General features: G+C 52.8%; 11 protein-coding genes across 11 annotated transcripts; 5 read left to right on the top strand and 6 right to left on the bottom strand.

The window, feature by feature from the left end:
* Nucleotides 1-186: 186 nt before the first annotated feature.
* On the top strand, nt 187-1,732 carry A1O5_02352 (uncharacterized protein; the record flags this gene model as incomplete). The annotated part of the gene is made up of 2 exons (XM_007742968.1): nt 187-252; nt 314-1,732. 2 exons carry the CDS (start codon nt 187-189, stop codon nt 1,730-1,732), a joined length of 1,485 nt encoding a protein of 494 aa, XP_007741158.1.
* An 862-nt stretch (nt 1,733-2,594) lies between these two features.
* A1O5_02353 (uncharacterized protein) lies at nt 2,595-3,791 on the top strand (the record flags this gene model as incomplete). The annotated part of the gene is made up of 1 exon (XM_007742969.1): nt 2,595-3,791. One exon carries the CDS (start codon nt 2,595-2,597, stop codon nt 3,789-3,791), a length of 1,197 nt encoding a protein of 398 aa, XP_007741159.1.
* Nucleotides 3,792-4,850: 1,059 nt separating this feature from the next.
* Nucleotides 4,851-6,004, top strand: A1O5_02354 (uncharacterized protein; the record flags this gene model as incomplete). The annotated part of the gene is made up of 3 exons (XM_007742970.1): nt 4,851-4,916; nt 5,031-5,094; nt 5,148-6,004. The coding sequence occupies 3 exons, from the start codon at nt 4,851-4,853 to the stop codon at nt 6,002-6,004; spliced, it is 987 nt and encodes a 328-aa protein (XP_007741160.1).
* An 849-nt stretch (nt 6,005-6,853) lies between these two features.
* Nucleotides 6,854-7,704, top strand: A1O5_02355 (uncharacterized protein; the record flags this gene model as incomplete). The annotated part of the gene is made up of 2 exons (XM_007742971.1): nt 6,854-6,954; nt 7,059-7,704. 2 exons carry the CDS (start codon nt 6,854-6,856, stop codon nt 7,702-7,704), a joined length of 747 nt encoding a protein of 248 aa, XP_007741161.1.
* Nucleotides 7,705-8,325: 621 nt separating this feature from the next.
* Nucleotides 8,326-9,207, bottom strand: A1O5_02356 (uncharacterized protein; the record flags this gene model as incomplete). Its single annotated transcript, XM_007742972.1, has 1 exon — nt 8,326-9,207. One exon carries the CDS (start codon nt 9,205-9,207, stop codon nt 8,326-8,328), a length of 882 nt encoding a protein of 293 aa, XP_007741162.1.
* Nucleotides 9,208-10,009: 802 nt separating this feature from the next.
* Nucleotides 10,010-10,669, bottom strand: A1O5_02357 (DNA-directed RNA polymerase I, II, and III subunit RPABC2; the record flags this gene model as incomplete). Its single annotated transcript, XM_007742973.1, has 4 exons — nt 10,010-10,043; nt 10,097-10,216; nt 10,281-10,562; nt 10,644-10,669. The coding sequence occupies 4 exons, from the start codon at nt 10,667-10,669 to the stop codon at nt 10,010-10,012; spliced, it is 462 nt and encodes a 153-aa protein (XP_007741163.1).
* A 364-nt stretch (nt 10,670-11,033) lies between these two features.
* Nucleotides 11,034-12,689, top strand: A1O5_02358 (uncharacterized protein; the record flags this gene model as incomplete). Its single annotated transcript, XM_007742974.1, has 1 exon — nt 11,034-12,689. The coding sequence occupies one exon, from the start codon at nt 11,034-11,036 to the stop codon at nt 12,687-12,689; it is 1,656 nt and encodes a 551-aa protein (XP_007741164.1).
* A 743-nt stretch (nt 12,690-13,432) lies between these two features.
* On the bottom strand, nt 13,433-14,024 carry A1O5_02359 (uncharacterized protein; the record flags this gene model as incomplete). The annotated part of the gene is made up of 2 exons (XM_007742975.1): nt 13,433-13,777; nt 13,848-14,024. The coding sequence occupies 2 exons, from the start codon at nt 14,022-14,024 to the stop codon at nt 13,433-13,435; spliced, it is 522 nt and encodes a 173-aa protein (XP_007741165.1).
* A 1,457-nt stretch (nt 14,025-15,481) lies between these two features.
* Nucleotides 15,482-17,119, bottom strand: A1O5_02360 (uncharacterized protein; the record flags this gene model as incomplete). The annotated part of the gene is made up of 1 exon (XM_007742976.1): nt 15,482-17,119. The coding sequence occupies one exon, from the start codon at nt 17,117-17,119 to the stop codon at nt 15,482-15,484; it is 1,638 nt and encodes a 545-aa protein (XP_007741166.1).
* Nucleotides 17,120-19,946: 2,827 nt separating this feature from the next.
* A1O5_02361 (uncharacterized protein) lies at nt 19,947-21,995 on the bottom strand (the record flags this gene model as incomplete). The annotated part of the gene is made up of 3 exons (XM_007742977.1): nt 19,947-21,641; nt 21,695-21,823; nt 21,897-21,995. 3 exons carry the CDS (start codon nt 21,993-21,995, stop codon nt 19,947-19,949), a joined length of 1,923 nt encoding a protein of 640 aa, XP_007741167.1.
* A 1,362-nt stretch (nt 21,996-23,357) lies between these two features.
* On the bottom strand, nt 23,358-24,251 carry A1O5_02362 (uncharacterized protein; the record flags this gene model as incomplete). The annotated part of the gene is made up of 1 exon (XM_007742978.1): nt 23,358-24,251. The coding sequence occupies one exon, from the start codon at nt 24,249-24,251 to the stop codon at nt 23,358-23,360; it is 894 nt and encodes a 297-aa protein (XP_007741168.1).
* Nucleotides 24,252-27,244: the final 2,993 nt, after the last annotated feature.

The following is a 27,244-nucleotide window of genomic DNA, read 5'->3' on the forward strand; positions in this document are numbered from 1 at the left end:
CCAAACGGTTCAGGAACAATGCGTTGCACTCAGCCTGACCTTGCTTTCTGCCTTGCTGCTCCCGTGTCCATCTCGCCAGGTTACGTCGTAAGGTTGGGGGGCATCACGTGACAATGCCGGATTGATATCGCCTTAGTATCTGACTTCAATCTTTCTGCCTTTTTATCATTAAGACTCTTACCAGAAATGCCTGCCACAGATTCGTCCGCAGTCATTGTTGCCCGCTTTCTGAAAGCAAATCATTACAACAAGGTTGGTTATGGCTACAACAAGCTCTAGATGCGGAAGTGAATGTCGAAACTGATTAACTCAGACTCTCGAAGCATTCCTCGCTGAAGCAGGGCTTCCCGACGAAGCGGCAATTACTAATCCCGGCGACTGGACAATAGAGAAAATTCTCGAGGAGAAGAAACAGTATGACGCCAGTCTCGCCTTTGAAAAGAAAGGCGATGATGCTGATGTCGGTTGGTTAATACCAGCTCCCTCCAAGGCGGTTGAGCCTGAGGGGTTCCCTATCACGTCAAACATCCTGTGCGTGAGCGGATCACGCAGCAAAGAGAACGAAGAGGGGGTTGTCTTTGTCACTGCTGCGGACCGCTCATGGGCCAATGTTTCGGCCACACCGCCATTTACGCTGGCAGGCTCAATTGAGAATGCCCACGGAAGTCCGATTTTATCCATCAGCTCTCTTGACGAAGGATATGTCTTCTCGACTTCCATGTCAGGGCAGTTAATGCTACATGATTCACGGGGTCGATTGCTCGATAAAGTACGCGATCATCTCAAGTACGCGGTGCAGGTGGTCTCGGGATATACTCGACAGGGACGATGGATTGTGGCAACGGCGGGTTGGGATCAAAAAGTCCACATCTACGCTCCTGAGAATGAACTCGCTAAGAATTTCCAACCCAGCACCAATTCAGACATTGTTGCCGGCGATCCTTTGATTCACGGACTGCTTCGCGATCCCATCCACACCATCACAATGCCCACGAACCCAGAATCTATGGTCCTCCTTCGAAACCCAGACACTGATGATCTCTACCTTGTTCTTTCCCGACGCGACTCGACGTTCCTGTACTACTACTGCATTACACCTACGTCTGATGAGTCTTCTTCGTCTCGAGGCAGCGAAATCACGTACTCGGTTCAAGAGACTGGTAGGCAGAACCTCGCTCCACACTCCAACGCTTGGATCGCGTTCACCCCTTCCTGTCTGGCCATGTGTCCCACAGATCCCTCTCTCGTGGCTGTCGCGACGTCTCACCTTCCACATATGAAACTTCTGATTGTCCGACTACTCTTCCCCACGTCCTCCTACAACTCCACCAATGCCGTCGCCATGTACAACGAGTCAGATTCGCAAACGCACGTCTCCCAAGCCCGCGCCGCCCTCGCGCTGCAGGACCGCGAAGACGCCGCAATAAAACTGCACGTGACCACGATGGCTCCTCAGACTCCTTACTCTACGCCGCAAGTCGTCTGGCGACCTGGTGGGAAAGGCGTGTTTGTGAACGCGGACGACGGAGTCATCCGAGGTCTGGACACGCATAGCGGGAAGGTTGTGGCCATGCTCAAGGGACATGACGTCGGGAGTAAAGTCCGGACATTGTGGGCAGGATGGGAAGCTGGTGATCCAGGTGTGAACGTGCGGGGGAAGGGGAAGAGGGAGGTCCTTGTCAGTGGTGGATTTGACAAGAAGGTGTTTTTCTGGACGGTTGACATTGCTTAGGTGCGTGTTTCTAAGCGTTTCTGAGACCGGATGTCGGAAGAGTCATTGTCGATTCGTGAAAGGTATGACGTGATAGACAGCCCCATCTCAGGTTATACAATGTTGCAATCCAGGTTCTGTCTTCAAGGACGGACGGCGTTTGCCCCCATCTCTATATTTTGACTCGGTTGTTCGCAGCTAGTGCCCCGATGGCGAGGGATGTCCGAGCCCCATTCTAGCATGTCGGCGTCGAGTATCTCTTGGGCTGCGCTACGAACGTGTCTCGAACATGCCCTCAGGCTCTGATAGCCGATCTGTGCAACGTATCGCCAGCCCCACGCAGGCACACCAGGCCTGCCATGTACCAGATACTCAATGTTTCCGTCTACGACTCCCTTTTGTCTGAACTTCTCTCGCTTCGCGATGCATCAACACAGGACCACCGGCGCGGAGGCGGACGGGATGTGCTCGTCGTGAGGGGCTTAATGGGGCAAGCACACGTGTTCCAAGACGCAGCGAGTGGTGCAAAGAGAGGCCTGACAGAAAAGGTGGTGAGGTCCTGGTTCGTGTCCGCTTACTTGGTCCTCCGTCATTAAAGCCTGATAAGCTCTCCGCATGAGAGCTCTGTGGCGGGGTAGGGTATGTATACGATGTTTCCTCAGGACCTTATAACCCTTCCTGTACCCGCAGAACGCGGCACAACCTAGGGTAAGGGACGTCTGCTGAGGGAAGAAGAATTTGAAAGCATACATCGCGTTCGCCTGGGGCATTGTTCGAGGACGAGGTCTGGTGAAAGCGGCGAATTCTCGCAAGGCTCGACGGTCTCGTCTCACTAAACTAGTCCTTGCAATGTGTGTCTACGAGGATATCAAACTCTAGCAGAATGTCTGTGTCTTGCACCTGTGGGGTTCTGACCATACCTCCTGAATTTTCAAATGAAGCCGTCTATCTTCAATATCTCACGCCTGACGAGGCAAGGCAAATCCACAAACAGTTCTACGTTCCCAGTCTCCGCCCTGTCCTATGGACCGGCATGCACAAAGGCGTGGCGCAACAGTGGGCCGACAAGCGCGGAATGCAGACATTAACCACGGCCATGGGCCCACTAATGCAGACTGACAACCCCTCCTGTTTGAGATTGAAGAAGTCAGAGAAGGCCTGGAGCAAATACATGAAAGGAGCTTCGGCAATTTTTGCGCAGTATGCCATCCAGGGCGAGGTGGCTACGGTGCTCTCGCCGCCTCCTCCAGAGCGGTTCAATCCGTCTGGTTTGACCAATTTTCAATCAATCGAAGAGCCCATCTTGAAAGGGCAGTTCGGGGGCCCTGCTGTGGCGCGAATCGAATTGATCCACCCGGGAGTTCCAGGGGCGGAAGACTTTCGATACGAATTCTGGCCTGTCGATGAAGCATCCTTGTGGATCAAACAGTTCGGTACGATTGCTGTGGAGAAACCACTTTGGAGAAAGGTCAAATCGCGACCTACTCAATCGTCATTACAGGTCACTATCCGAGAAGCTGTGAGTGATCGCAACGCAGAATTGAGATCGTTCCTGGTGCCGTGCAGAATACATGGAGAGAGGTCGCGCGGCTCTCAATCGACCATGACGGCTGTGAAGGAAAACTTAATACCCGCCAAGTTAGCAGGGAAGAAGGTAGCTTTAATTGCCGTGACAACGGCAGCGAAGCCGAAGAAGGTAAAGAAGGCGAAGCCAGTACCTATGGAACCGGTAGGGAAAGCGGGGAAAGAGACCGCTTCAGAGATGATAAAGACGAAGAAGGCCAAGAAGTCAAACAAGGCAGATCCGACACCTGTAAAGACAACAGCAAAAGGGATGAGAGCCACAGGTACACAGGAGAAGAAGGGGAAGCAGGAGAAGAAGGGGAAGGGGAAGGGTAAAATGCAACCAGTGCCCGTACAAGTACCTGGAAAGATGACCAATATCAGAAATCCACCCAAAACAGAGAAGGCCGTCAAGTTGTCGCAAACGGCAACAGCAGCGCACAAAGGCCAAAAGAAAGGCCAAAAGAAAGGCGAAAAGAAAAGCAGTGTAAAGCAGCCAAAGTCAGGAAAAATCTGAACCTGAATACGTACCGTCCAATTGTCCTTCACAGTTCATCGCTGAATCAAGGTTGTCTGTCCGTTCCAAGCAGTACATCTCTTAGGTGAGATATCGTGATCCTTCGAGCATCCAGAGAACTTTCGGCTTCTGCATGCAGAACGCATCTCACAGGACGAGAGAGCACATTCGGCAGCCATCCAAGTCCACGGTTATCTTCGCCGTCATATTCATCATAATATCATCACCGACCTTACTCGAATTTATCAGTCCACGGTGTCAGTCGCAGGATCTCATATTGGCCAGGTTGGCACTATAAATTCTTCTTCGCATTGGATCTCCTTGACTTCCTGAGTATCTTGATTGCTCTGGTTTGTTCGAGGCCGGCTTCTACGAACTGACAGCGGTTAAGGAATTTCTCATCAGGACGCAAAGATTCCCACCTTGACCTATTGCATCTCCCATTCATTTGGCGGCACTTCGGTTGCTAAGCTAGAATGTCTGAGAGGAGGAACGCGGGGCTCCGGCGATGGAGCTCAATAGCCCATGTTTCGCCCCTTGTTCCGTCAGTTGAGCCACTTTTTCACCCGAATATGCCTCCTCCAGTCGAAATGTCAAGTCAACATCTATGGACGGTGCGAGGCGGAACTGCGCCGAGCGCTGAGGCATCGATGGACTCCCTCTTTACCGCGTTGAGGAAGACTTGATCCTTCATTGTAGAGACCGAGTCTCGCCGCCACCGCCAAGTATCGAAGGTCTGATAGTGGCTTCAAGCAGCTTGATCGATAGGACAAAGAAGAGTAGCAGGGGATCACCTGGACGAGCTTGACGCGCGTCTTCGGAGGAATCTGACATCCCGAGTGCGGTGTCATTTGAGTCATTTGAGTCATTTGAGTCATTTGAAACTGGATCCACTTCTACATAAACCTCGGGCCACCTTCAAGGGGCGCTGCTGTCCAGGCACATGCAACGATGCTTCTGGGAGCGAACCATTCCTTTCTATATTTTTGTGATTAAGTATCTGAATGCGGCGTTGAGGTCCCCTGTTGCTACCTCCTCGAATCTCTCTGTCAGGCCGAAATGGATACTACCGAAGGTGAATTCACCACCAAGGATGGCACGAAGTTGTACACCAAAACATGGAAGGTACGGACCCAGCCGGAAGCGCCTCCCTGTCACGAATCAACCAACTCATCTCGATGCGTTGTTGATGGATATACCTACAGTATCTCTCTGACCCTTGCCATTGCCCAAATCTAGCCCCGAAGTGATGCAGTCCAGGCCGTTTTGATCTTCCTTCATGGATTCTCCGATCATATCAATGGTATATTTGACCCGGCAACGCATGCGGCTTACTGGGTGACTTACATCCTCTAGCCTACTACGACCTCTTTCCCACCTTGAGCTCTTCGCCATTCAATGTTGCAGTCTACGGATTTGACCAACGGGGCTGGGGCAGATCATGTCATAAGCCTGCAGATAATGGCAACACTGGCCCAACAGCGATGGTCCTGTCCGACATCCACGACTTTGTCCTCCATGTGGCATCACTGCCGGAAACCCAAGGCAAGCCATTCTTCCTGATGGGTCACAGCATGGGTGGAGGCGAGGCTCTGTGCTACATGCTTTCCACTTCTCCAGACTTTTCGAACCGTCCGGCGTTCTCAGGCCTTCTCCTGCAGGCGCCTTACGTGGAAATGCATCCCTCGAACCAACCATCTTTCTTGAAGGTTCAGGCAGGAAAGCTAGCCGCCATAGTCCTGCCGCACACGCAGCTCAAACAAAAGCTGAGCGCGACATATATGTCCCGTTCCGAGAAGGTCTGCCAAGACTGGATTAATGATCCGCTGTGCCACGATACCGGCACGTTGGAAGGACTCAAAGGACTTTTGCAAAGAGAGGCAGAACTTTCTCATCTCTCCCATGGCCGCACTGTCCATGGCTATACAACCAAATCTCCTTGTCCGATATGGTTCTCCTTCGGCACCGGCGACCGAATCTTGTCGTACATCGCAGCGCAGCAACTCTTCAACGTCCTGGAGGCCCCCAACAAGGACAAAACGTTCAAGTCATATCCCGATGCCTATCACAAGCTTCACGCTGAGCCCGACGGAGTTGGTGAGCAGTTTGCGAAAGATGTGGGAGAATGGATCCTGGCACGTGGCAACAAAGAGGCTGAAGTCGTTCAGGTTGGTCAATCACAATCCGATCTGAAGGCGGACGGTGGCTCATAGGTGACAGAAGCCGAAGCTATGATGGAGACACTCCCGAGGATATTTTCATCAGACCACAGGACTGCCTGAGTTGTGCCTTCTGCGCCCTCAATTCTGGTGCGGAAGGATGGGTGAAAGGGGGGGTTTGCGTCTTGGGCAACTGACGAGGCTGGTTCCTGCAGCTGACACTTGCACATGGAACCAATTGGCGCATGATTTCTGTCATGAATGACGTTTGGATTACATAAGAAAGGCTGTCTTTCCCAATTCATACTAGCGCAGCATCAAGTTTGTGTACTGGCCTCGCACTGGCCTCGTGCGCGATTGTCAACCCTGCATCTCTCCAACAACCCATTGTTCAGCTGCATGCTCTCTGCAACACTTCGCGATCGATGACGTCCATCACATAGCCAATGCATTGGTTCCAACCACTCGCAAACAGCATTGCAGACATGCCAATCCCAAAAGATGATCCCACGACGTGCTCAGCCTTGCCTGACTTGGTCGTTACACCGTCCGCCTGACCCACACAACTGGTCCGGTGGGACATTCAGACGCTCAACTTTGGTGTCTTAAGACCTTGACAAAGGGCGTCTCAGATTTTGCATATGCATCACAATGCCCGTCCACAATACTCAGCACTCGGTGAAGGATGGCTCTTCCCACGGGTAGGCGGACAAGGAATTCAGCGATCATGGGGAGATTGTGTTTGCCTTGTCTCAAAACTCCTTTATACTCCCTGTTCAAGACTGGAAACCTAAGCAAACCGTAAGTGTCTACGTTTGAGTCCTTTGTTGCTGCTGTGTTTCCCAACAATCAGAATCTCCAGCGTTTAAAGCCAATCCATCACCGCAAATATGACATCCCACCATGATTGCCATTGCCCGCATTGTTCCACCAGTTCCAGCAAACGCAGCAAAAGGCAGCAACCAGTGCATCATTCAGGAGAACAAACGGTTAGAGTCCTCAAAGTCTCGGCCCGCGATATTTTCCCTTTCGTCAAAGTATTTGATGCTCCTGTCCGTTTCGCTTCCAGAGTAGTCCACAACATGAGTCCTTTTTTACGACTTGAAAGGACTCGCGCTCCGCCATACGAGAGGGGCTGGAGTTACGTGGAGCGCAGAAATGGGCAGCTCTGTCTCGTGAGAAATAGGAAGGATGTGCTTCGGATACATCGCCCGGCCAAGAAGAGAGCACCACCACCTAGAGAGAGCGAGAGACAACCAGAGAGAGAAGTGATCATTGTGCGTGACGAGGATCTGCCGGCCATCGGCCGGCATCACCGTGTTCATCCAAGGGGAGACAGACTGTTTGTGGATGTCTCTCAAGAGAGAGCCGAGCGGCGAGGGTCAGACGACCCCCGCGATACATTTCCACAACCGCGCCCAAGAATCGAAGTCCGCCGTCCTCTGAACGCCACTCCACCGCCCTCTCCAATGTTCGAAGCACCCCGCCCGGAGGCATTCCCCTACCGCATCGTGCAGAAAATCCCCGTCGAGCGGGCTCGCCTTCGTCGCGTCAGACCTGTCCAGGTCGTAGACGACCCTCTTCAGCACGTCCTGCCCGACGACGACGAATGCTACGAGGAACTCTTTGATTCAGCCGACTTGCCCGATAGGGAACCGAGACCTTATCACATCCCCGAACCCGAGAACGCCGTGTGGGATGAGGACATGAATGCTTGGGTTGTTCGGCGCGCCCCGAAAGTGAGGTTTTCCTGACGCTAAAGACACCAACGCAACGGACAGACCGGACATTCAGCCCCTGATACTGTGAGATGGACACCTCCACCAGACAATGTTGCTCGCTTCATCACTATCACTTGCAGGCACGGCTTGGAAGAATAAAGGGAAGAAAGAGAGAGGAGAAGGGGGCGAGGGAGAGGGTGAGGGATGAGCTTCAGTCTTTCGTTTTCTGGCACGTTGTGTTGCCCGATCGATTCGAGACAGAAGCTGGGCTAGGCAGGTGGGTAAGAGTTGTTCAGTGGTTGGTGATACGGAGAATACGGAAATCCATCCTTCACGGTTTTGCCTTGGGGGTGTATTACTGCGCGTTGTGGAACTTTCTTGGAGGGTTACCGAGGTGTCGTTGCTGCTGTAAATCGATTTTTTGCCTTTTTCCTGGTTTCTTTTCGTGCAGGGAATAATATATCTTCTATCACTCTTAGGTTCCCCCCCCCTCCCCTTTTCGACCGCCTTGAATTGAACCTTGGTTGACGCACTGGGACCCTCTTTGCTTCCCTTTTCACTCAGTCTTTACAAATCAGCTCGTGCTCGGCTCTCTTGAGTTGCAAGCCATTCCTATTCGCCATCCTGCTCGATTGACTATTCTGCATCCCTCTTTTACTCCTCCAGGAAGCCCTCCACCACACTCCAGAACTCCTCGGGTTGCTCCACCCATGGCATATGCCCACACGGCTCCAGGATCGCCAATTTACTCCTCTGGACACCACTGGCAATTGCTGCGCTGACCTCCGGCGCTGCGGCGCGATCCTGCCTCCCGGTGAGGACCAGCGTCGGGGCCGTGACCTTGTGCAACTCCGCCGCTTGGTTCCACTTGGCGTTGCCGTCTCCAGGGGCGCCTTCTCCCGGCGCAGAAGCTGAGTCCGCAGCATAGTACGAACCGTAGGCCCACAAGTTAGGCTCGCCAGTCCATTGCTTTTCGAACTCGGCCGGTCCACCGAGATCTGGGAGCGCAAAGTACGTAGGGAGGATCTTCAGGATGAACTGTTTGAACTCCACATCATCCGTGGGCAGATTCTCGAAGAACGGTTTGAAGGCTTCCTCGAAAAAGGACCGGTCCTTGCGAGCATAGCCTAATAGGTCGGAATTGGAGGCGACTAGCTTTTCCACCCTTGATGGATAGGCAATCGCGTAACCAAGTGCGATGGTGCCGCCTGATGAATGCCCCATGACACGGATCTTCTCGAGACCCAGGTAGGCGCGGAGGGCCTCGAGGTCGTCAACGATGTGGCGCGAGGACATCTCTTGAGGGGACGACGGACGTTGCGAGTCATCGTTGCCGCGGGGCGATGGGACAATTACCGTGTACTTTGACGAGAGACGAGAGAAGGCGTTGATATACAGCTCGGCGCCGACGCCCCATGGCGCAGGGTGGATGATCAAAGGTGGGAGACTAGACGAGTCGGCGAGGACAGTGTAGTGAATTGTAAGATTGTTGACTGTAGTTCTGTGCTTGCCTGGGGTGAGCGGTGAGTATGACATCTTTTCTGCTTGGCACGAGTCGTGCTGGCTGGAAGGGAATAGGGGAAAGATTGAAAAACCTAGGACAACTGAAGCATTGTACAGCACGATGGAGAATTGGGGTCTTGAAGCCTCTCAATACGAGGACCATAGGGGTGTAGGAACAAGTAGTAGTTGTTGTACTGGAAGACATAATCGGCGAGGCGTAAGCGGCCTCGGCGAGAGTGACCTTTGTGGAACCTCGTGAACTTGTTGTGTAACCTACGTAGGTAAGCCGCCAACCAGAATACGAAGGGATTCTCGATCATGCAGCCGCGCCGAAGCCCACAACAGAGTCCCCATATCCAACAGACGTTTGCCTTGGCCTTCGAGTTTGCATTGTTGAATTCGGGGAAAGCTTCAGGCGACCTGCTAGGTCATGATTTGCGCATGTCGTGGGGCCAGAAAATGCTGAAACGTTGTGATGATACTTCAACGCAGTACTAATCCGAAGGATTTTTCTTTGGCCAGTAATTGAGTCTGCCGTGGTATTAGAATGTTGGTCAAAAGTAATGGACGCGCGCAGTTTCGGCTGGTTCGTTGTGTTAAAGAGATGGGAGCAGACCTTATGGACTCTGGTCTGTTCACTCTAGACATACTCCAGTCTTCCTGCAGATGCCATGTGAGTCGGGGCGCTCCGCGTCATTCGAGGGAAATGTGGCCGTGATTGAGCGTAGGATTCTGATCAGCATCATTTTGCATGCAGCATATGTTTTTGTTCATGGAGATGACGGCGTTCCTTGGCTGGTCCAGAGACAGATGGACTAAACGAGAGGCCGGGACATCACAGCAATTCTTCGCATGTCCAGTCTTCATACCTTTCCGCAGGTCAGCATTGCGTTTTCAGAGGGCGCATTTTCAATCAGCTCACCATCCGTCAGGCAAATAACGGCGGACAATGAGGGGGATCTTTTTCTGATTCAGCTCCTTAATCGCAATCTGCAATGGATCTGTTTCGCCCTCTAGATCGACTAGCACAGGAGCATTCATGCTGTCCACCTGTTAGTCGCCATCCTCACTATAACAACATCTCACAGAATACGTTAGCTACCTACCTGATCTGCAATGCCCTGGTACCAAGCACCCTCGCACGCTCATATTTTGTCATGTAGGGAGTAGTAGTCCTCTTGTCATCGGGGATCTTCTTGTCGGCATCGCTGGAGGGTTTCTGGACATTTTGGTTTGGATCGGCAGTCACAACGGTTCGCTCTTCGCCCTCTTCCTCTCTCGCCTGCGCTTCGATGGCTTCTTCGTCGACTTCGGCATCCGGAGGCATTTCGTCTTCGATATTCTCCTCAGGTTCGTAGAAGGTATCGTCAGGCTCGTCCCGGCCATAGCTGTGAGATCAAATAATGCGTTAGAGGCGAGAAGCGATTGAAAGAAGTGAAAGAAAACTGGCGCGGGGCGCAGTCACTTACCCGCCGTCGTCCCCGTAATCCGACATTTTCAGTAGTTAGTGCAGAGACACAATGATACGGGGTCGCTCAAAAAATACGGAATCCTAAGAGGCGTGTAATCGGTGGACCAAATTACTGTTGGGTGGTTGTTCTGTATTCCCCTTCCCCCGCGGAAAACAAAAAAGTTTTTGGATGTCGCAGCCTTGTCGCGGTTGTCCCACGTGACTATTCTTGGCGCGACCCCACAACAACCGCAGGCCTCGCAGAAAACATTTCCACGGTCGGCGACCCCACACCCTCCCATTCGCTACCGGCATTGTCTCAACCCCTCGTAATTTTCGTCGCGGCCTGGTATTTCCAAGATTCTGGCGGAAGGCAACCAGGGCGCGGGTGCGCAAAGCCGTCGCTAAGATGCGGGTCGAGTCCGACGACGACGAGCTTGACAAGGACTATGATATGCTCGATTCCGACCTTGACGACGATCTTAAGAAGCCGATTGACGACACTCCAGCTTCAACTCCCTCCTCAGGTCCTCCCTTAGGCGCTCTCCATCGCTGTCGCCAGAAAACGCTAAAATGCCGTTACCCTGGCTGCGACAAAGCATTCGACCGCAAGGTGAGGCTTGAGGAGCACATCCGATCCCACACGAATGAGCGCCCCTTCCAGTGCCCGCATCCTCCCTGCACGAAAGCTTTCTTCCGTGACAGCCACCTGAAACACCATGTCAAAAGTCAACATAGCAACATCAGGGATTACCATTGTTCATGGGAAGGATGCGATTCCAGTTTCACGACGGGAACAAGACTACGACGTCATCTAGAGACCCATGAAGCAAAGGAGAGATTCAGATGTCGCGGATATCCTGGTTGCGACCAGACTTTCCGCAAACAAGAGACTTTGGATCGGCACATATTGTCTGTTCATCAAAACATCAAACCCTTTCCTTGCAAAGAGCTAGATCCAATAACCGGTGTCCCATGCAAGAAAGCCTACGACACGGCGGAGAACTTGCGCTCTCATGTGCGCGCCAAGCATGACACTTCACGGTTTTCTTGCTCTGACTGCATGGCTCAGAATGCAGCTATTCTTGCTAACCCCGATGATGGGAGGGAACTTGCTCAGGCATCCTTTGCAACATATGGAGAGCTCCAGGCTCACCTCACCATTGTCCACCCGCCAACTTGTCAGTATTGCCCAACCTCATTCACTACCAACAAAGAATTGACCCGCCACCTTGAAATCCAACATGGGATTCTACCAGAGAAAAAATCAGAAGATCTCGCTGTCTTTACATGTACCACCGAAGGATGCGGTAAAAAATTCACGAAGAAAGGGAACCTGAATGTCCACATCAAAACCGTCCATGAGAACAAGCGTGATTTCGTGTGCGGCAAGACCGAAATATCTCTTCCTGAAGAAATCGCAGACCAGCAAGATATCGTGATCCATGGCTGCAATCGCAGCTTCACTAGCAAAGCTAGTCTTGAAGAACATGTTCGTACTGCGCATCTGGGACTGGAATCAAAGCGAGTGCTTCGAGAGAAGAAGCGCAAGGCCGACCGTCACAGCGACGATGAACACGATCCTGGTGCAGTAGATACGCGGCTTAAGAAGCAGCGCAAGCCCCGCTCTGACAAAGGCATCAAGCGAGCTTCTGCTATGGCTAGTCTTACTGGTGTCACCGCTGCTCCTGCAGATTCTGTTGTTGACCCAACGCTACCAGAACGAAATCAACATGAATTCGTCAATATTCATCCAATGATGGTGGAGGAAAATGAAGAGACAGGTGTTAAGAACACGCTCCTCTCCGGCTCCATGGTCATCTGTGATGACCGCATCTGGCATCATGGCACATCCTACCACTACCCGTCTGGAGAATATCCGACCCGTCTTTCGAGAGATCTCGCTCGGGCAAGGGTTCAAGATGATACCCCGTTTGACGACTTTGTTCATGACGAAGGCTTGGGCGTGGAGGGTGCTTATGACGAAAGCGACCTGCATTTCTTTGGCCAGTTTGAGCAAGAGACGGAAGTAATGCAGGTCAGATATGATTACCCTGCGCTATGAATCTTTGCACATGCACACGTACATACACGGAATGCACAGCATTGGCGTTTCTAGGATTATTGCATGAAAAGGATCCAACACTTGACCCAATCTATGGGACCACAAAAGTTCTTGACCGAGCATGGCGTTGGGGATGGCAGACGATTAAAGCCACGGGAACAAGGGAACGGAAAAGTGAGCTTGAATGAGATGAGAGTGAAATGAAAATAGGATTCAGCCCCTGAAATATCTTGATCGGTTTCTACCCACGTAGTCTTGACTCTCTGTAGTCATCCCGTTCCAGAGTATTGTCTCGGTGAGTCTACTTAGGTATGGAATACGGCGTCTTCTCACCTTCTCCTCCTTCTGTTGGTCAAGAGTGCATTGATTGGGCAGCCTTGCCTCCTTAGCCTCATGCCCACCCCGCCGTCCACCACCGCACATCCTCCTACCCGTCCTGTTGGATGTAGCGGTAAAGCATTGTGCTCTTGCAAAATGCTCTCCGCCCATCCTTACGCATCTTCTTCAAGAATTATTGTTGTCACTGGCTAACTAACTCCTCATGCTCACCATTCACACAGCCCCAGCCAGGATGAGAGAGCAGCCATCAGCCAAATGATTTTGGCAAGAGATTCATTGAAGAGCGACACTGTCGCCGCTCTCTTGTACAGTCTCTAATTATGCAGGATTTTGTATGGTCTCAATAGTAGTCAATACATGGAAGCACAAAGGCGCAAAGCAGATCCAGCTCTTGCCTGGGATTCTCATCCACTGAAGGTATCAGTCACACCCACACTCTTCTGTCCCGCCGCAGCCTTGTCAAGGGCAATGTTGTTATTCAACTTGGTCGTCTCCTCATCAATCTTGGCCTGATCGCCATCTCCCTGTGCAGCTTCGATCTGCAACGCCAATACCTCCAACTGCAGCTTCAACACTTTATTCTTGATCTTTCCATTCTGGAGGGCCGTTGTGTCGGCGTTGTCTCCAGCAGCCGCGATCTCATCGTTGAAACCGCCGGTGCCAGTCTCGGCGTCCTCGGCGGTCTCTCGGGCATCTTTTATGATTTGTAGATCAGAGTCGGACACAGAGGCGAGGTCGGACGTGTCAATCTGTCGCCCACCTGGTCAGCAAGTGTGGCCTCGCACAATATCTTTTTCTCGATGGAGGACCGCGACTAACAGGGAAATTGGCGTTGACTTCAGCCAGTGCATTGCCGGCTACTCCATCCGAGACTTGAAATTCGCTGTACGGTCGGACGGTGAGCACGTTTGCTCTCTTGGACCTCACGACGCCGATCGGACCAGCCGCGGACAGGGCAAGAATGCTCAAAAGAACGGTAGCAGACGAGATGTACATTTTTCCCCCCTTCTATGAACAAAGAGTGTTGAAAAGCTGGCAACCAAAAACAGAGGAGGAATGAGACCAATAAGACAAGTCAAAGAACGTAAAGAGACAGGACCAGCTGTGCTCGATCATGCAAAGAGGCAAAGAAATCGACTTTTAGTTAATGCCTTGCGAGAACAAAAAAACCAGCCAGAGCAACCGAGCACTCGACCTTTATATACCGGAAACAAATCTTCACTCTACATAATTCTTGCGCCCCGAATTCGATTCTCCCGCAAACCATCAACCAGGCGCCGCTTCCGCCGAATATCGAAAGGCCAAGCCTTGCCAGCTGTCGCAGATCGCGTCCACGTGCGAATCGTGCTGTCATGGTGGCACTTCGCTTGTGTGTGGTTGAGACCCGAGATGTCTGGGGCCAGCGGGCAAGGCAGCACCAGGCTCTGAAAAAAAGAGAGAGAAGAAAATACCGCTCAGTCAGGTCCTGCCCGACAACAACTTTTCTATCCAGGAGTACGGCATTGCTACGAGGTATGCAAATTACTTTTTGCTCATGTGTTGTCTCCAGGACCACGGTGATGGACGACACAGAAGTCTCTTTGTGACCAGATCACGACCGTTCTTTGCCTCGCTTGCTTGGTTGTGTCTGTGTATGTCCGCCCCCATTAACCCAAGAAAGTCTACTCGTATTTTACTTAAGTACAAGGCTGAGGAATTTAACGCGCCGTCAGATGTATGTCTGTCTGTTTTCTTTCCTCTTGTTTTCCAATATGCTCTTCCTTTCCACCGTGCCATTTTCAACCCCAAACCTAATTCTAATCCACTTGGACGGAGAGCCTTGCATGTCCTCCGTCGGGCAGAACGCATACGCATAGGCAGATCCGCACTGACACCTCCCAGGCCTGGAGTGGGATGGGCCGAGCTCAAGTCCAAGTTTATGTCCAGGGCCAAGGTCAGGAATGCAAGGAGCGCGAAAGGTGAAAGCAATGTTCCATGTGCCGCAAAAATGTACGGAAGACTCCGTATTGTGATTAGTGGAGAGCCCGTACGTTTCGGGATGACGGTCCGACTCATGGTGAAGGTCCGCCAGGGACCGTCAAGTACCATGTTTGACCTCTGGGCAAGCTCTGGGGCAGTCCCTGTATCAGCCACCAGCACCACCAGCACCAGCGCCGGCGCCGGCGCCTATATTGACTGATATTTCCTGTAGTGTACGGAGGAGTACGGAGTTGTAAGTATAGAGGACGACGAACGCTGTAGGTGTATTCGGATTTTTATTTGTTTTTGGGTATATAGTCGCCATCATGGTCCGTTGCTCAAAATACTAAATACTCGTATGTATATGCGACACCCCCGGAGAATGACCATTCCGTCGTGGATCTATTTTGCCAGGCCCAGAGGAGCCCGACCTTGGGATTAGTTAGTTGGGTAAATGAACAACGCAAAAGCCTTCTCTCCCATTTTTTGTCTCTCTACTTCCCATCCCTGGCCCAGAAACTGGGGACAACGCCAAAAAGGCTCACCAGGGCCAACCACCACCAGGCCCAGCCGACAACGCCCTTTTCAAGGCCCTGCCCGTACCAATGGCCCGCGACAATGGGCCCAATGGTCCTGAAGGCGCTGGATGTTGCGGCGCCCATGCCGTGGATCGTGCCCAGCATGGCCGGACTGGGACTGGAATTGTTGATGAGCAGGACAGAGCCGGGAATCGCAAACGTCCGCGCAGCGACCTGGAGAACGACCACCACGACAATGGCGATCCAGAGCAGGAAAGGCTGGGAGATAAGGAGCGACAGGTATGGCGCCAGGGCGTATGCGATGGGGAACACGAACAGGGACCAGCGTGTCGAGCGCAGGAGCCCGAATCGTGCATTGACGCTTGGATAGAGCGTCAGCTGGAGGATGATGCCGACAAATCCTAAAATCGACATGGCGAGACCGATCGTCGGGAGACTGAATTGCAACCCGCCCGTGAAGACGAAGGGGAGACGGATGGTAGCCTTCTCCTCGTCGGTGGCCCGGGCGGAAGAAAGGAAGATGGTCCACAGAGAGGCGAATCCACCCATCTGGAAATCCATGATGGCGACGGTCGCTAGAACGAGAAGGACATTGGAAGTGATGGCATGATAGAATGGAGGGGCCGATTTGGGAGCTTCAGATGGCCTTGGGGGCGCCTTGGACGAGGTTCCCGAGGGATTTGCGCTGTCGCCTTCCTTGGGCGGCAGTGTCTCCATCGGCGTACTAGAGGGCATGTTCTCGTCGTCCACGGTATCCGGGCCAGCCGCCGCGTCTGCTTGGCCAAGTTGGCTGTATCCGAAGCGCCGAAAGACCATGGTGCGGATGCGGTACGTGATGCTCTCAGCCAGCTCGATACCCCGGTCACGGTTGTATTTTTTGGCACCCAGCGTTTCTCGCAGACCCATCCAAACGAGCAATGCATCTGCGAACAGCACGAGCGCGCAAAAGAGGTTCGGTGCGGCGTAGGGAAAAGTTGTCAGCCATGAAACCCCCTTCGCTCCGCCAAATGTCGAGTTTTCTCCAAACAGGGCTGGGTAGTTGTGTACCGGATCGGCGAGCATGCCGCCGAACAGGGGACCGAAGATGTTGGCAATGTTCCACGCCAGAGGCAGCAGCAGAAATGTCCTCGAGTGATATTTCTTCTCGGTGCTCTCTGCCAATGCGGTCCTCGCTCCTCCCACAGTCGCATTGATGGCGCCACCCAGACATCTCCAGACCACGGCCGCCGGGAAACTTCTTGAAAATGCCACGCCTATACAACTCAATCCCTGTCCCGTCAGCCCGATCAGAAGGACGCTTTTTCTCCCAAACGACGGGGCATCAGCCACCCGTCCCCAAAGGATACCCGTGAAGACCTGCGCGGCTGTGAAGACACCCTGTAACACGCCGGCCTCGAAGGATATCTGGCTGTCCGGCGCCGAGGGAGAGAACGACTTGAGCTGATAGAACATGTATGCTTGCAGGGCAGCCTGCTGAAAGAAATCGACCACCCGCACCGAGCATATTATGAAGAGTTGGAATTTGTTTGGTATCGAGCCCCATGATGGGGGTGCCGGGGGCTTTCCCGGCCGGGTCTCGACGTCGTGCCGCATGACTGAAGACGGTGTATGTATCTGCGTACTATATGCGTCACCGGCGTATGTTCTTGTATATTTTCATATATGCAAGCATCGTATGCTCGACGGGGAGATGGACGTCTCAAAAGGGAAGGAGTCTTTTCGAGTCTCGTAGAATATCTCGCTGGAGAACGTGATGGAGACGCAGCAGGAGGATGCTGTCGTAGGGACCAGCAACAGGGCTCTAGGCGGGATACAAGCGACAATCAAGTGCTCGTACGAAATTCCTGCGATATGTTCAAGGTCCAGCAGCGGGGCCCCCTTCTTTCGAATGAGAAGCTGGATATGGCAGGATAGGTACAGTACTCAGAACAGTAACCCGATACATACATAACAAGGATGGATCTGATAAAGGTTATCCGAAGTCGGGGGAGTCAGATATGAGGAGAAGGTGTTTGGCAAAGGGAAGAGAAGGGTTTTGCAAGACGTCAACCTACAGTAGTGGATGCTTTCTCGGTATTGCCTACTTACCACCGAGCCTACTGTACATACTTAGTACGCACAGCAAGGTAGTCCCCGGACGCACAGCGCCGTTGGCTCGCAGAAGGGCTACGACAGTACGAGCAAAGGCCACCAGGCCCTGCAGCAGCCAAGTATGTACTGGGTAGCATCGGCATGGGGGCTCAATCAACCGAGCAAGGCCTTTTGTTCGTCAGTCGGGCCCGGGAGTCGGGCCCCCAAGTGCGGGATGTACTTGTTAGCGCATGGGCCTTGCTGTGCAAGGATGGGGCCAGCAGTGACATTTCTACTTACCTAGGTAAGTAGGAGTTACTTAGGTGCAGGTATTAGCATGCCTACCACCTTTTTTAGGCGTGCTAGGCGTGCTGGGCGCCCTTGGCTCTTACAGGGGATTTCGCCTGTGAACGCTGGGGCAACCTCCCTAGGTGGCACCTTCGGTGATGGCATGGGACCTGACAGGATTCGGATCGTCGAGAGAGGAATGAAAAGAGATAATATACATGGCTAGCCAGCCGCTGAGAGGAGGGAGTGGCTTCCGGGACAAGATACTCGACAACAGAGTCAGTGATGGCAGCCGCCAGAGGCCAGAGGCCAGAGGCTTCGGCTACCCAGTACGAGATAGGCATATCAAGTCCCACTTGTAGCGATTCGCAATCATATCCAAGATTACCTACTAGACCTCAGCACGGATCACTCAAGCCCAATGACAAACACCTCCGTAGCATTCCATGTTACTGCTAGGATTAGGGCTTTTCCCATCGATTTCCCCCCCCTTTTGCTTTATTTCCCCTTTTCCCTCCCCTTTTTTAGCCGGATGGGAAGCGAGCCTCGTTTGATGAGAAGGCTGCAGACAAGCATTTAACTACACCAGTCCTTTTCCCTTAGAGCTTACACGTGGAAATTTTGTTCTCTCCCAGCAAGGAATGTCTCGAGCAGTACTCGGTAGCAGATCAATTGCTGGATCTGATACGGGTACTGAGTACATATGTATGTACATACCCTGTACTGGGTACTCGTAAGTGCAACCCACAAGCCACGTACTTACCTTATGTAGGTGCTCCGTACCCAGTACCCAGTACCCAGTACCCAGTACCCAGTACCCAGTACCTCCTCGCCTTGTCTGCCGTGGGTGGGACACGACGCTGCACCCGTGCAAGTCTTGTATCTGTACCACTCACTCCTCGTGGCCTCCAGGTATGTATGTACCCAGTACTCGTGCAGATCTGTCCTCACTCGTCCTTCCTTGCCTATCTTGACTCGCTCTGGCCCCCCCCATCCCTGCGACAGACGGCATCTCGGCTGTGGCACCCTAATCTTGATACCTTGTCTGGGTCAGTTTGCATCCTTCCTACCCGCCCGCCTCCTCCTTAGGCAAATCATGCCGCGCTTCCTGTGCGAGAGGCCAGCCATGTGGCCACCGGCCCCTCTGCAAGCCTGTTCCTTCCATCAAGCCCTATCAAACCCAAATCATCAATCAACGATCCGGTACTCGTAATAGTTGTATGGGTGGGGTTTCTCCTGGGCTCTCCCAACCGCAAGCCACGGCTAATCGGCATCATGTTGTCCCCACAGCTGTCTCTCCGGAGTGGCAAACCCAGTTCAATTCACCCTGCGAAATGAACTTGTAAAGACAGCAGTACAGAGACTTCTCTTGTGTGTGGTGTTTTTTTTTTTCCGGATCGTGCCCCTGCCACCATCTCACCGGATTCGCTTAAAGGAGGGCCTTGTTACTTAGGCTGGCTTTGTTTGACAAAAAGCTGGCCGCCACCAGAAATGTCCCCGGCTCGGCGGCAATCAAAACCCATCTTCTGGGCACAAGGTCCTCGATCTCGAGACAATAATACGCCTCCCATTACCCTGCAGCTTCTTCCCACACCGACACCCACCTTTTCAGGACGAGGAGTCGGGTATCAATCATGGACCTGTATATCTCTCCCTTGAGCCTCACGTTGTACTCATCCTAGCAGATCGCCGATGCAAACGCCGCTGCAGAGGTGCAGTAGTGCAAAGTCTCTAAGCGGGCTCCCCCGAATTGACGATTGGGAAAAGAGGCGAGAGAATGTCCCGTTTTGGACGGAGTACACGCGACATGCGACATGAATGAGTACACGGATCCCGTTGATCCTTTTCCCGTTGAAATAATGAAGAATGGTCGTGACGTCGTTCATGATCTTCTCCTCCAAAAAGAATGCCAGATAACACAGATAGATATCCCGTAGCCGTGCAAGTGAATGAAGCACAGGATAGATCACAACACCTTCGCCATGCTCGCGACATCTATCCGGTTTCTGCACAATGTCCTCCTGAATGGCTTTGTAGTTCATCAAATGCAGTCGCTCAAATGTCAAGACGGGTCAGTGATCATCGGGGCCCTATCTCCTCCGTCCCGGTCTTCCAGCGACAGAGGCTTGTAGCCGGCGCCCACGCCCACATCCCTCCCCCCTTTCCTGGCAGCCCGCGTCCTGACGGCCCTGTAGACATTGTGCGCCAGCACGTGCACCGGGCGGGAGACGAAGTTCCTCGTCGCCAGCACGATGATGAGGATGACGAACACGGCCAGCCCGCCGAACGTGCCACCAAAGATCTCGGCGTTCTTGATCCTCTCGGCCCGCTGCCGCTCAGCCTCCAGCTTCTCCTGCTCCTGCTTGAGCCTCTCCTCCTCTTCCTTGCTCGCTTTCTCGGCCTGCTCTTTCTTCCTCTCTTCGGGCGACGGCATGAAGCGGCACGCAAGGTCGTCGCAGTATTCTCGTAGTTGCTCGTTGGGGATGAACGTCGCTTGGACGGCTGAGGTGCCCAGAGTCTGGCCGTCCTTGTCAAGGGCTTCGGCATATGAGTACGTATACGCCCCGTCGTGCCCGTAGATGGTTTCGAACCCGTTCTTGGGCACGGTCTTGATTTCCTCCCACGGGCCCTGCCTCGACTCTCCGCCATAGAATCGCCACGACTTCACCTCCGTCGCGCCATTCCAAGAGACGTAGACCATCATTTCCCGGCCGTCCTTCGAGAAGGTCCACAGTGCAGGCTTAGTCAGCGGCATACCCACCCAGTTGTCAAATTTGTGCACACGATAGTTCATGGTATTCGTCCATGCCAGAGCGCCGTAGAAGATGATCTCGTGTGTTTCGGGGGCGTACTCGGTCCAGAAGGCGTCGTTGCCCCAGCCCATGATGATGCCACCATTTGGCAGTGTCTGCATGCTCCCTTGGGATTTTGAGATGTGGGCGTGGCCGTCGATGAAGGGCGGGTCGAGGTTCAAAATGCATGTTGCGACTTTCGTCCGGTGATCCACAACAATAATCTGCCCTGTCGAATGCGGCTGAGTCTGGTTGAAGCCATTGGTGCCGTTGTCGAATAAAGAGAGAACAGTATGGGTCTCATTGTCGGAGATGAATCTAGCATCATGCTGGGAAGAGAACTGGAAGCCGTCCAGGTCGTAATCTGATCTCGCTCCATTAAGACGCCAGATGACATGGCCGTCGACACCCGAGAGCTTGTACACTGCTGAGGTGTGGCGGGCCGAGATGAGGTAGTCGCCGTCCTGATTTTTATCAATGGAGTTAATGTGGAAATAATCCCACGGGCTGTCGGGATGTTCACCACTTCCGCTGATCTCGGTAGTACTTGGACCAACCCAGCTCTCACTGGGGTGGACGTGGTCAAGACTATGCCATTCGAACAGAACTTCTCCTGTGTCGATATCGACTTCTTGGAACGCTCCTTGCTGGATATAACCGAAACCATCGCATAGATTCCAGGGGCACATGTCGTAGACGCTACGGAGGTACTGGGTCATGAGCGCTTGCTTCCCGTCGTTGATAACCCGGAATTCGTGCATGTCGGAAGAGGCCTGGTAACTGCCCGGTTCAATGGACTTGACAATGCGATAGTGTTTGTCCATGATGAGGCCATGACCGTGGCCCCAGCCGAGCATCTGCACGCCCTGATAGAAGCATAGATGGATCTCGCCTTTGTACATACATGTCTGAGGCGCGTGAGAAACACCGGGTCCAGTGCTGCCAAAGCCGGAATATATCAAGTTCTCATGAGAGATCAGCAGGGGAGACTCGTGCAAGGGGAGGTCATCAGACTTACTGCATCGTTATCATAGATATGGATGCCCTCCTGTGCCGCCTGATATGGGGCGACAAAGTAGTAGCCTGGTGCAAGTTTCTCCGGTTGTCTTTCAAAAACGCTGAGGATTGGAGCGAATAAGTCCGGTCTCTATCATGCGATCCTTGGTTAATCCGGTGCGTCCGGGCAAGTAAGCAGCATTGCTTTCAGTGTTGCGGCTTACCGATCGAAAGATGGAAATGGGCTGCGTCTTGTTGTTGGCCACTATCCTCCAAGCGAACAGGCATATGAGCCAACACTGCAAAGATAACAGGAGCCTCATGGCATCAACTTTTGCCGGTCTCGGTTCAGCAAAGAACCAAGAAACCAGCAAGAATTCTTGTGCGAAGTCAAGAAAATCAAAAGCCTAAAAGGCAGAATCTCCAGGAGAATCCAAAGGCTGGACCCCCCTCCCCCAAGCAGAAACCTGGAACGGCCGCTTCTCCAGATCCGCACCGAACGATAATCGGAGGTTTCTGCCAAGAGGCACGCGATTCTCTTCTGGTGCAGCAAATATCCGACGTGGCGGCGAGGATCCGAGTTTCAGCGTTCAGGCTTCCCTTTGTATCTCACGCTGAGTGCGTTTGGACAGCCCCAAGGGGTCGAATATAGCAGTTCAGGGCTGTGGGAGGTCCCTCGTGCGGGTAAGTGCAAGGCCTGATCAAAAAAATGACACGAGGACAAGTGATATTGAGCAAGAGTCGGTAGCCGCCGGCCCTGTGGATACAGGCCCTTATGTGGTGCCCTTCGTAAAGGGACGGAGTGCTCTCGCCGTGTCCAGCCCAGCTATAGGTAGCAGCATAGTGACTGAAATGATTGAAATGACAAGGCGCGCTAGACTTACGTGCTTTAGCTAATATGCCAAGACGCTAGTCGACCCTCGACGGGGGGCGGTAGTGTGAGCAAGGGTGAGATGGTCCGTTAGCCACAAGCGGACCACCCGCCTGACCTTGTCAATGATAAGTACAAAGGAAGGCAAGTGTTGATCTCTGGGATTATCTAGCGGCATGGCTGCAATATATCAAGTGGGTTAGGCTCCTCCAGGAGCCCCGGCCCCAGTTACTGTATGTACATACATAGCTCCATCTTATCAAAGATCATATCATCGTATCGAAAGTATCCGCGAAATAATTTTTTTTGGTAAAATTGAAGATGTGAGTGAGAAGGCATTTATGAACTGAATTGCTTTGCATTGTTTGTACAGAGCACGACTACATTGGAGTGGAGTAGAAATATTCTCGAAACGGAAACTACAGGTGGGATTGCTTTTTCTTGCTCCACTATGAAGCTCTCATGTTTAATACTCTCGATCAAAAGTCGGAGAACGACCGGTAGCCATGATAAAGCATGATAAAGCATGATACTGCTGGATACTACAGTACATGCCGTCTGCAGGAGCCGACGATCTCTATCAAGGCATATTGCCTCAAAATATATCCAACCTCTCCCGGCCCCCTTTTTGTTCAAAATCCGTTGCCAAACCCATTACGGAGTACTCGGTATGTCTAGGTAGAAAGAAAAATATGTCCGTGGCGCCCATGCCCATATTAAACCCAAGCTAATTACACAAAAACCCCCAAACACCAGGCTATGTACAAATCTTGCCCTGCATTGGGTAGAAAGTAGAGCCCTCGTCGTAGTTGGATCAAGAGGCTGCCGTCCAGAGTGGTGTGTTCTGTGCAAACTTGGGCAGGTAATGTGTGTAGGCGAATGTCGCCGACAGAGCCGTGGCGACGACGGGCACTCCCACCACAAGAGCCCGGAAGATAACGTTCATCATCTGCTTGCGGTTTTGTGTTCTGCATCGTTGCACAAAGTTCTCCGCGTCATTGGATCTTGGGAATGGCTTATCGGGGATCGGCTCGCCGAGATACTCGCACAAAGGGCGCCAGCCAGAACTCACGCGGTACTCGAGCAGCTTCCCCGGTGGCACCAATTCTCGGATCTCCTTATAATAGTCGTGAAACCTCTGCTTCCCCTGGTTTTCAAAGTCGTCATGAAAGAAATACTTCCAGAACTTGCGCAGCATCGGGTGGTACAGGCCGGCCGCCCAGTCGAAGTTGGCGACGGCCTTGAGTTCAGGGTCGTTTGCGCGCCAGTTGACCGTCTTCATGACCGAGTTATGCCACGAATCCACGTCCCTCGTCGTAATGATGACTTTTGCATCAGGGTACGCCTCGATCAATTCTTTGGCAAAGGCAACGGCAGGCCAGTCACAGACGGCCTGGCAGTGACCCAACAGCGCATCCCACTCTTCGCGGCCAAATTTCCCTTTGCCTTCATACTTTGCAGCAAAGGCGTCCATCCAGCAGAGACAATCAGGCGGATTCTCAACGCTAGCGGACATCATGTGGTAGGTGTCTGTGTAACCCAGCTCTTTCAGGGCCGCTCTTAACGACGCTGTACCCGTCCTTCCCAGGCCGAGTGCTAGCACTCTCATCGGCACGATTCTCTTGCATTGCCGTCGATCGATATCAGTTTGGTATGGGGTGAAGATGTCAGTGGCGGGCTTGGGAGTATATGGAATTCCGGACGCCATTGTGGGAGATTGTTAAACGAGAGTGAGGTGGCCTTTGTGAGCAGAGAGTGCAAGAATGAGGCCCACGCGCAAATGCACCGCAAAGACCACACCCAGCGTGTGCGATGAAGCTCAGTGTTCGGAGGACGCCAAAAGATAAGGATGGCAGAAGAGGCTAAGGAGGGGAACACGTCGTGGTCTATCGTTGCCCAGAGAAGATGGGGGTGGAAATGGTAACGTTGTTAGAAAAGGAACGGAGGGTTGAGGAAAGATATGATTGAACTAAGAATCAATCTTGGGAGGCTCTCAAACAGAGGGGCCGAAGTTCACAGCCCTGCCAAAGGCCTATCAGATTCCCAACGAACATGTAGCGCGGGCCTTGAAATCTTAGCCTATTGGGAAGGGGGGGGGGTAGCGTTCGGGAAGAGGCACGAAAGGGAAAAAAAAGGCTGGAAGGGCAACCCGGGGGGGCTGCAACAACGCCTCCTTTCTCCCTGAGTCCTGCTCAAGATAGGAGGATTTCAACGGGGGAGGAGGGGGCAAATTTTGGGGAGCCAACGAACGCATAGGCCTGTCGGTCATTTCACGGTTTGGCAGACCAAGTACGAGGTACTCCGTAGTAAAATATCAATCGAATCTCTCAAAGGAGAATTCCATGCAACCCAAGTTTCCGGACCATCTTTTGCAATCTTTGGGATCGCCCCCAAAAGGGTGCCAGGATTGCCAGGATGCCAGGATGCCAGGATGCCAGGATGGAAGGCCCGCGCGGTAGGTCGCCAGAGCGAAGCGGATGCTGGATGAAATGACGGGCGGACTCTGCCAAGAACGCCACTTACGACGCCTCTTCGCCAAAAGATATTGCAGCGGACAAGCGTCTCCGTTTGGTGAGCCAGTCAGACCGCGGTATGGCCAAAAGGAGGTGGAGCACCGGGCCTCGCTGGCACTCGAGTCAGACGGGGTGCGTTTGCCAAGATCTGGCAGGACGTAGAAACGCGTAGCGGTGGGAGGAGAGGAGTCGTCGTCGTCGTCGTCGTCGTCGTCGTCACGAACTCGTTCTCGTGCAAACAGTGAACACGCACACAAGGACCCCAGGGGAAGGAAACATGCGTGTCAAAATGCAGACGCAAAGCGGGTACCTGGTATCGTGACATGTGCTCTACTTAGTTCCCGAGAGTACAGGTACAGGTACCCTGGTACTACACGGGACGTGTGGTGGTGTTGGGGTGGCTTTCGTCTCGCAAAACCAAGTAAATCCTGGCAAGTGCTGCGACAGAATTAGCGTGGCAGCTCTCCTCCAGGAGTCGGTACATGCACTATGACGATTTGGATAGTTACTTAGCACCGGGTACGAGGTACACGGACCAGGGGGCGCGTTTGCTCATCTGCGTTTGGAAGACAAGAACAACTTTTGACGCCGAGAACGGAAGATGCCCGGATGTTTGACGATTGGTTGACATCAATAATAGAGAGGTCTGGCTCATTCCCGAATTAGGAAGCTGATGCGATCGGATCACCTGCCAGGCTGGGAAAGATTGGCTACCAGGAGTACCCAGTACTACCCAGTACTTGTACATGTAACATATTCTTGCCGTCACTGAGGCTCGCTAAATAAACCCTCACACGAAAATGTGACCTTGGAAATGCAGCATGCATCTTGTCCGAGGCCGCCTGCAAGCTGTCATCGAACGTCTATATGTACTCGTACGTACTGGGTAGGCTTGCAACGTGTCCCGGCCCTGCTCTCCCAGCAGGTCATCTGCGCTCCTTATGCGCTGACACTCACAATTCCAGGCTCGCTACGAGGTACTGAATTCAAAGGACACCACAAGCCTATGAGTCAATGTAACCGTTCCCCGCCGACACATCAACCCCCTGCTGTTGAGAAGAGACCAGCCGACATCAATCTCCCCGGCCAATCGAACAAGCGACTGGCGATATGCCCTCTGCTTGTACCGAGTTCGCAAAGCCATACCGTCCATGACCTGTTCATTGGCGAACGTAAACGTTTCTGGAGAAACAGACCAAAGGCATTACTGGGTAAACAGCACAGCAACCCGACCTTAGTTCATCGCTTCCCTACAGTCTGCCGTGTTGCCGCTGTCTGGATTTCAGAAATTCCCAACCACCTTAAATCGTCTCTTCTAAGATGGTCATTTTCGGATTAGTTGACCCCCCACTCACAACCTTGCCATGATATCGACGCCATGAGTCCACAACATAAGTACAATCGGATGAAGGGGGGTGCTTCGAAAGAAAGCTCGGACTGGGGACCTTGCTTGACATGAGAATCACCTCTTTTGCCGCCACGCCCACCTTCAATTTATCACCCCATCTACGCCACTGATGATTCCAGTCCGAGCCAGTTATAGTAGAACTCAACGGTGGCGTGCTATCCAGAACAGACCCTCTGCTGCTATGCAGTGTTCTGCTGTCCTCGTCTTCGTATGCTGAGCTCTGCATTACAACCTCCACATGCTCATACATGTGTCCCGAGCCTAGGTACCTGGACTAACTGGTCCAACTTGGGACAGGCGCCGCCCGACTGGCCCTCTATGTACACATGTACTAGAGAACCAGACACGACCCGAATTGGGTCTAAACCGCGGCTTAGCGATAAGCACTATCTGCTCTGCTGTGGCATGAACTTTCCGATCAGGGGCCCGTTTGGGGAACAGGCCTGCCTTGCAGAGTAAAACGTCGTCTGGCTAGACTACATATAGCCAAGGCTAACTGACCGGGGCCGCCCCGGCCGGATCGAGACGGAAAGGTAAAAAGAAGGCGAGGTAGGTAGGCAAAATTCAATAGGAAGAAACTGGGGTAAGTGGGTGTGGAATTGTGGGCGGATGAATGAAGGACGAGTATGTAGTCAGCAGCGAGCCCGAATAGGCTGGTTCGCTGGTCAGATTGGGAAAACTACCCAGGCTCTTCTTGGGAGATCAGACGACACCGTGCTATAATAATAAAGCCCGGTAAGCCTCACCAGCCAAAAAGAACCAAAGCATGTTCTACGGGGT

This window comes from Cladophialophora psammophila (genome assembly GCF_000585535.1).
Source record: "Cladophialophora psammophila CBS 110553 chromosome Unknown aczJe-supercont1.3, whole genome shotgun sequence".
Taxonomy (NCBI): domain Eukaryota; kingdom Fungi; phylum Ascomycota; class Eurotiomycetes; order Chaetothyriales; family Herpotrichiellaceae; genus Cladophialophora; species Cladophialophora psammophila.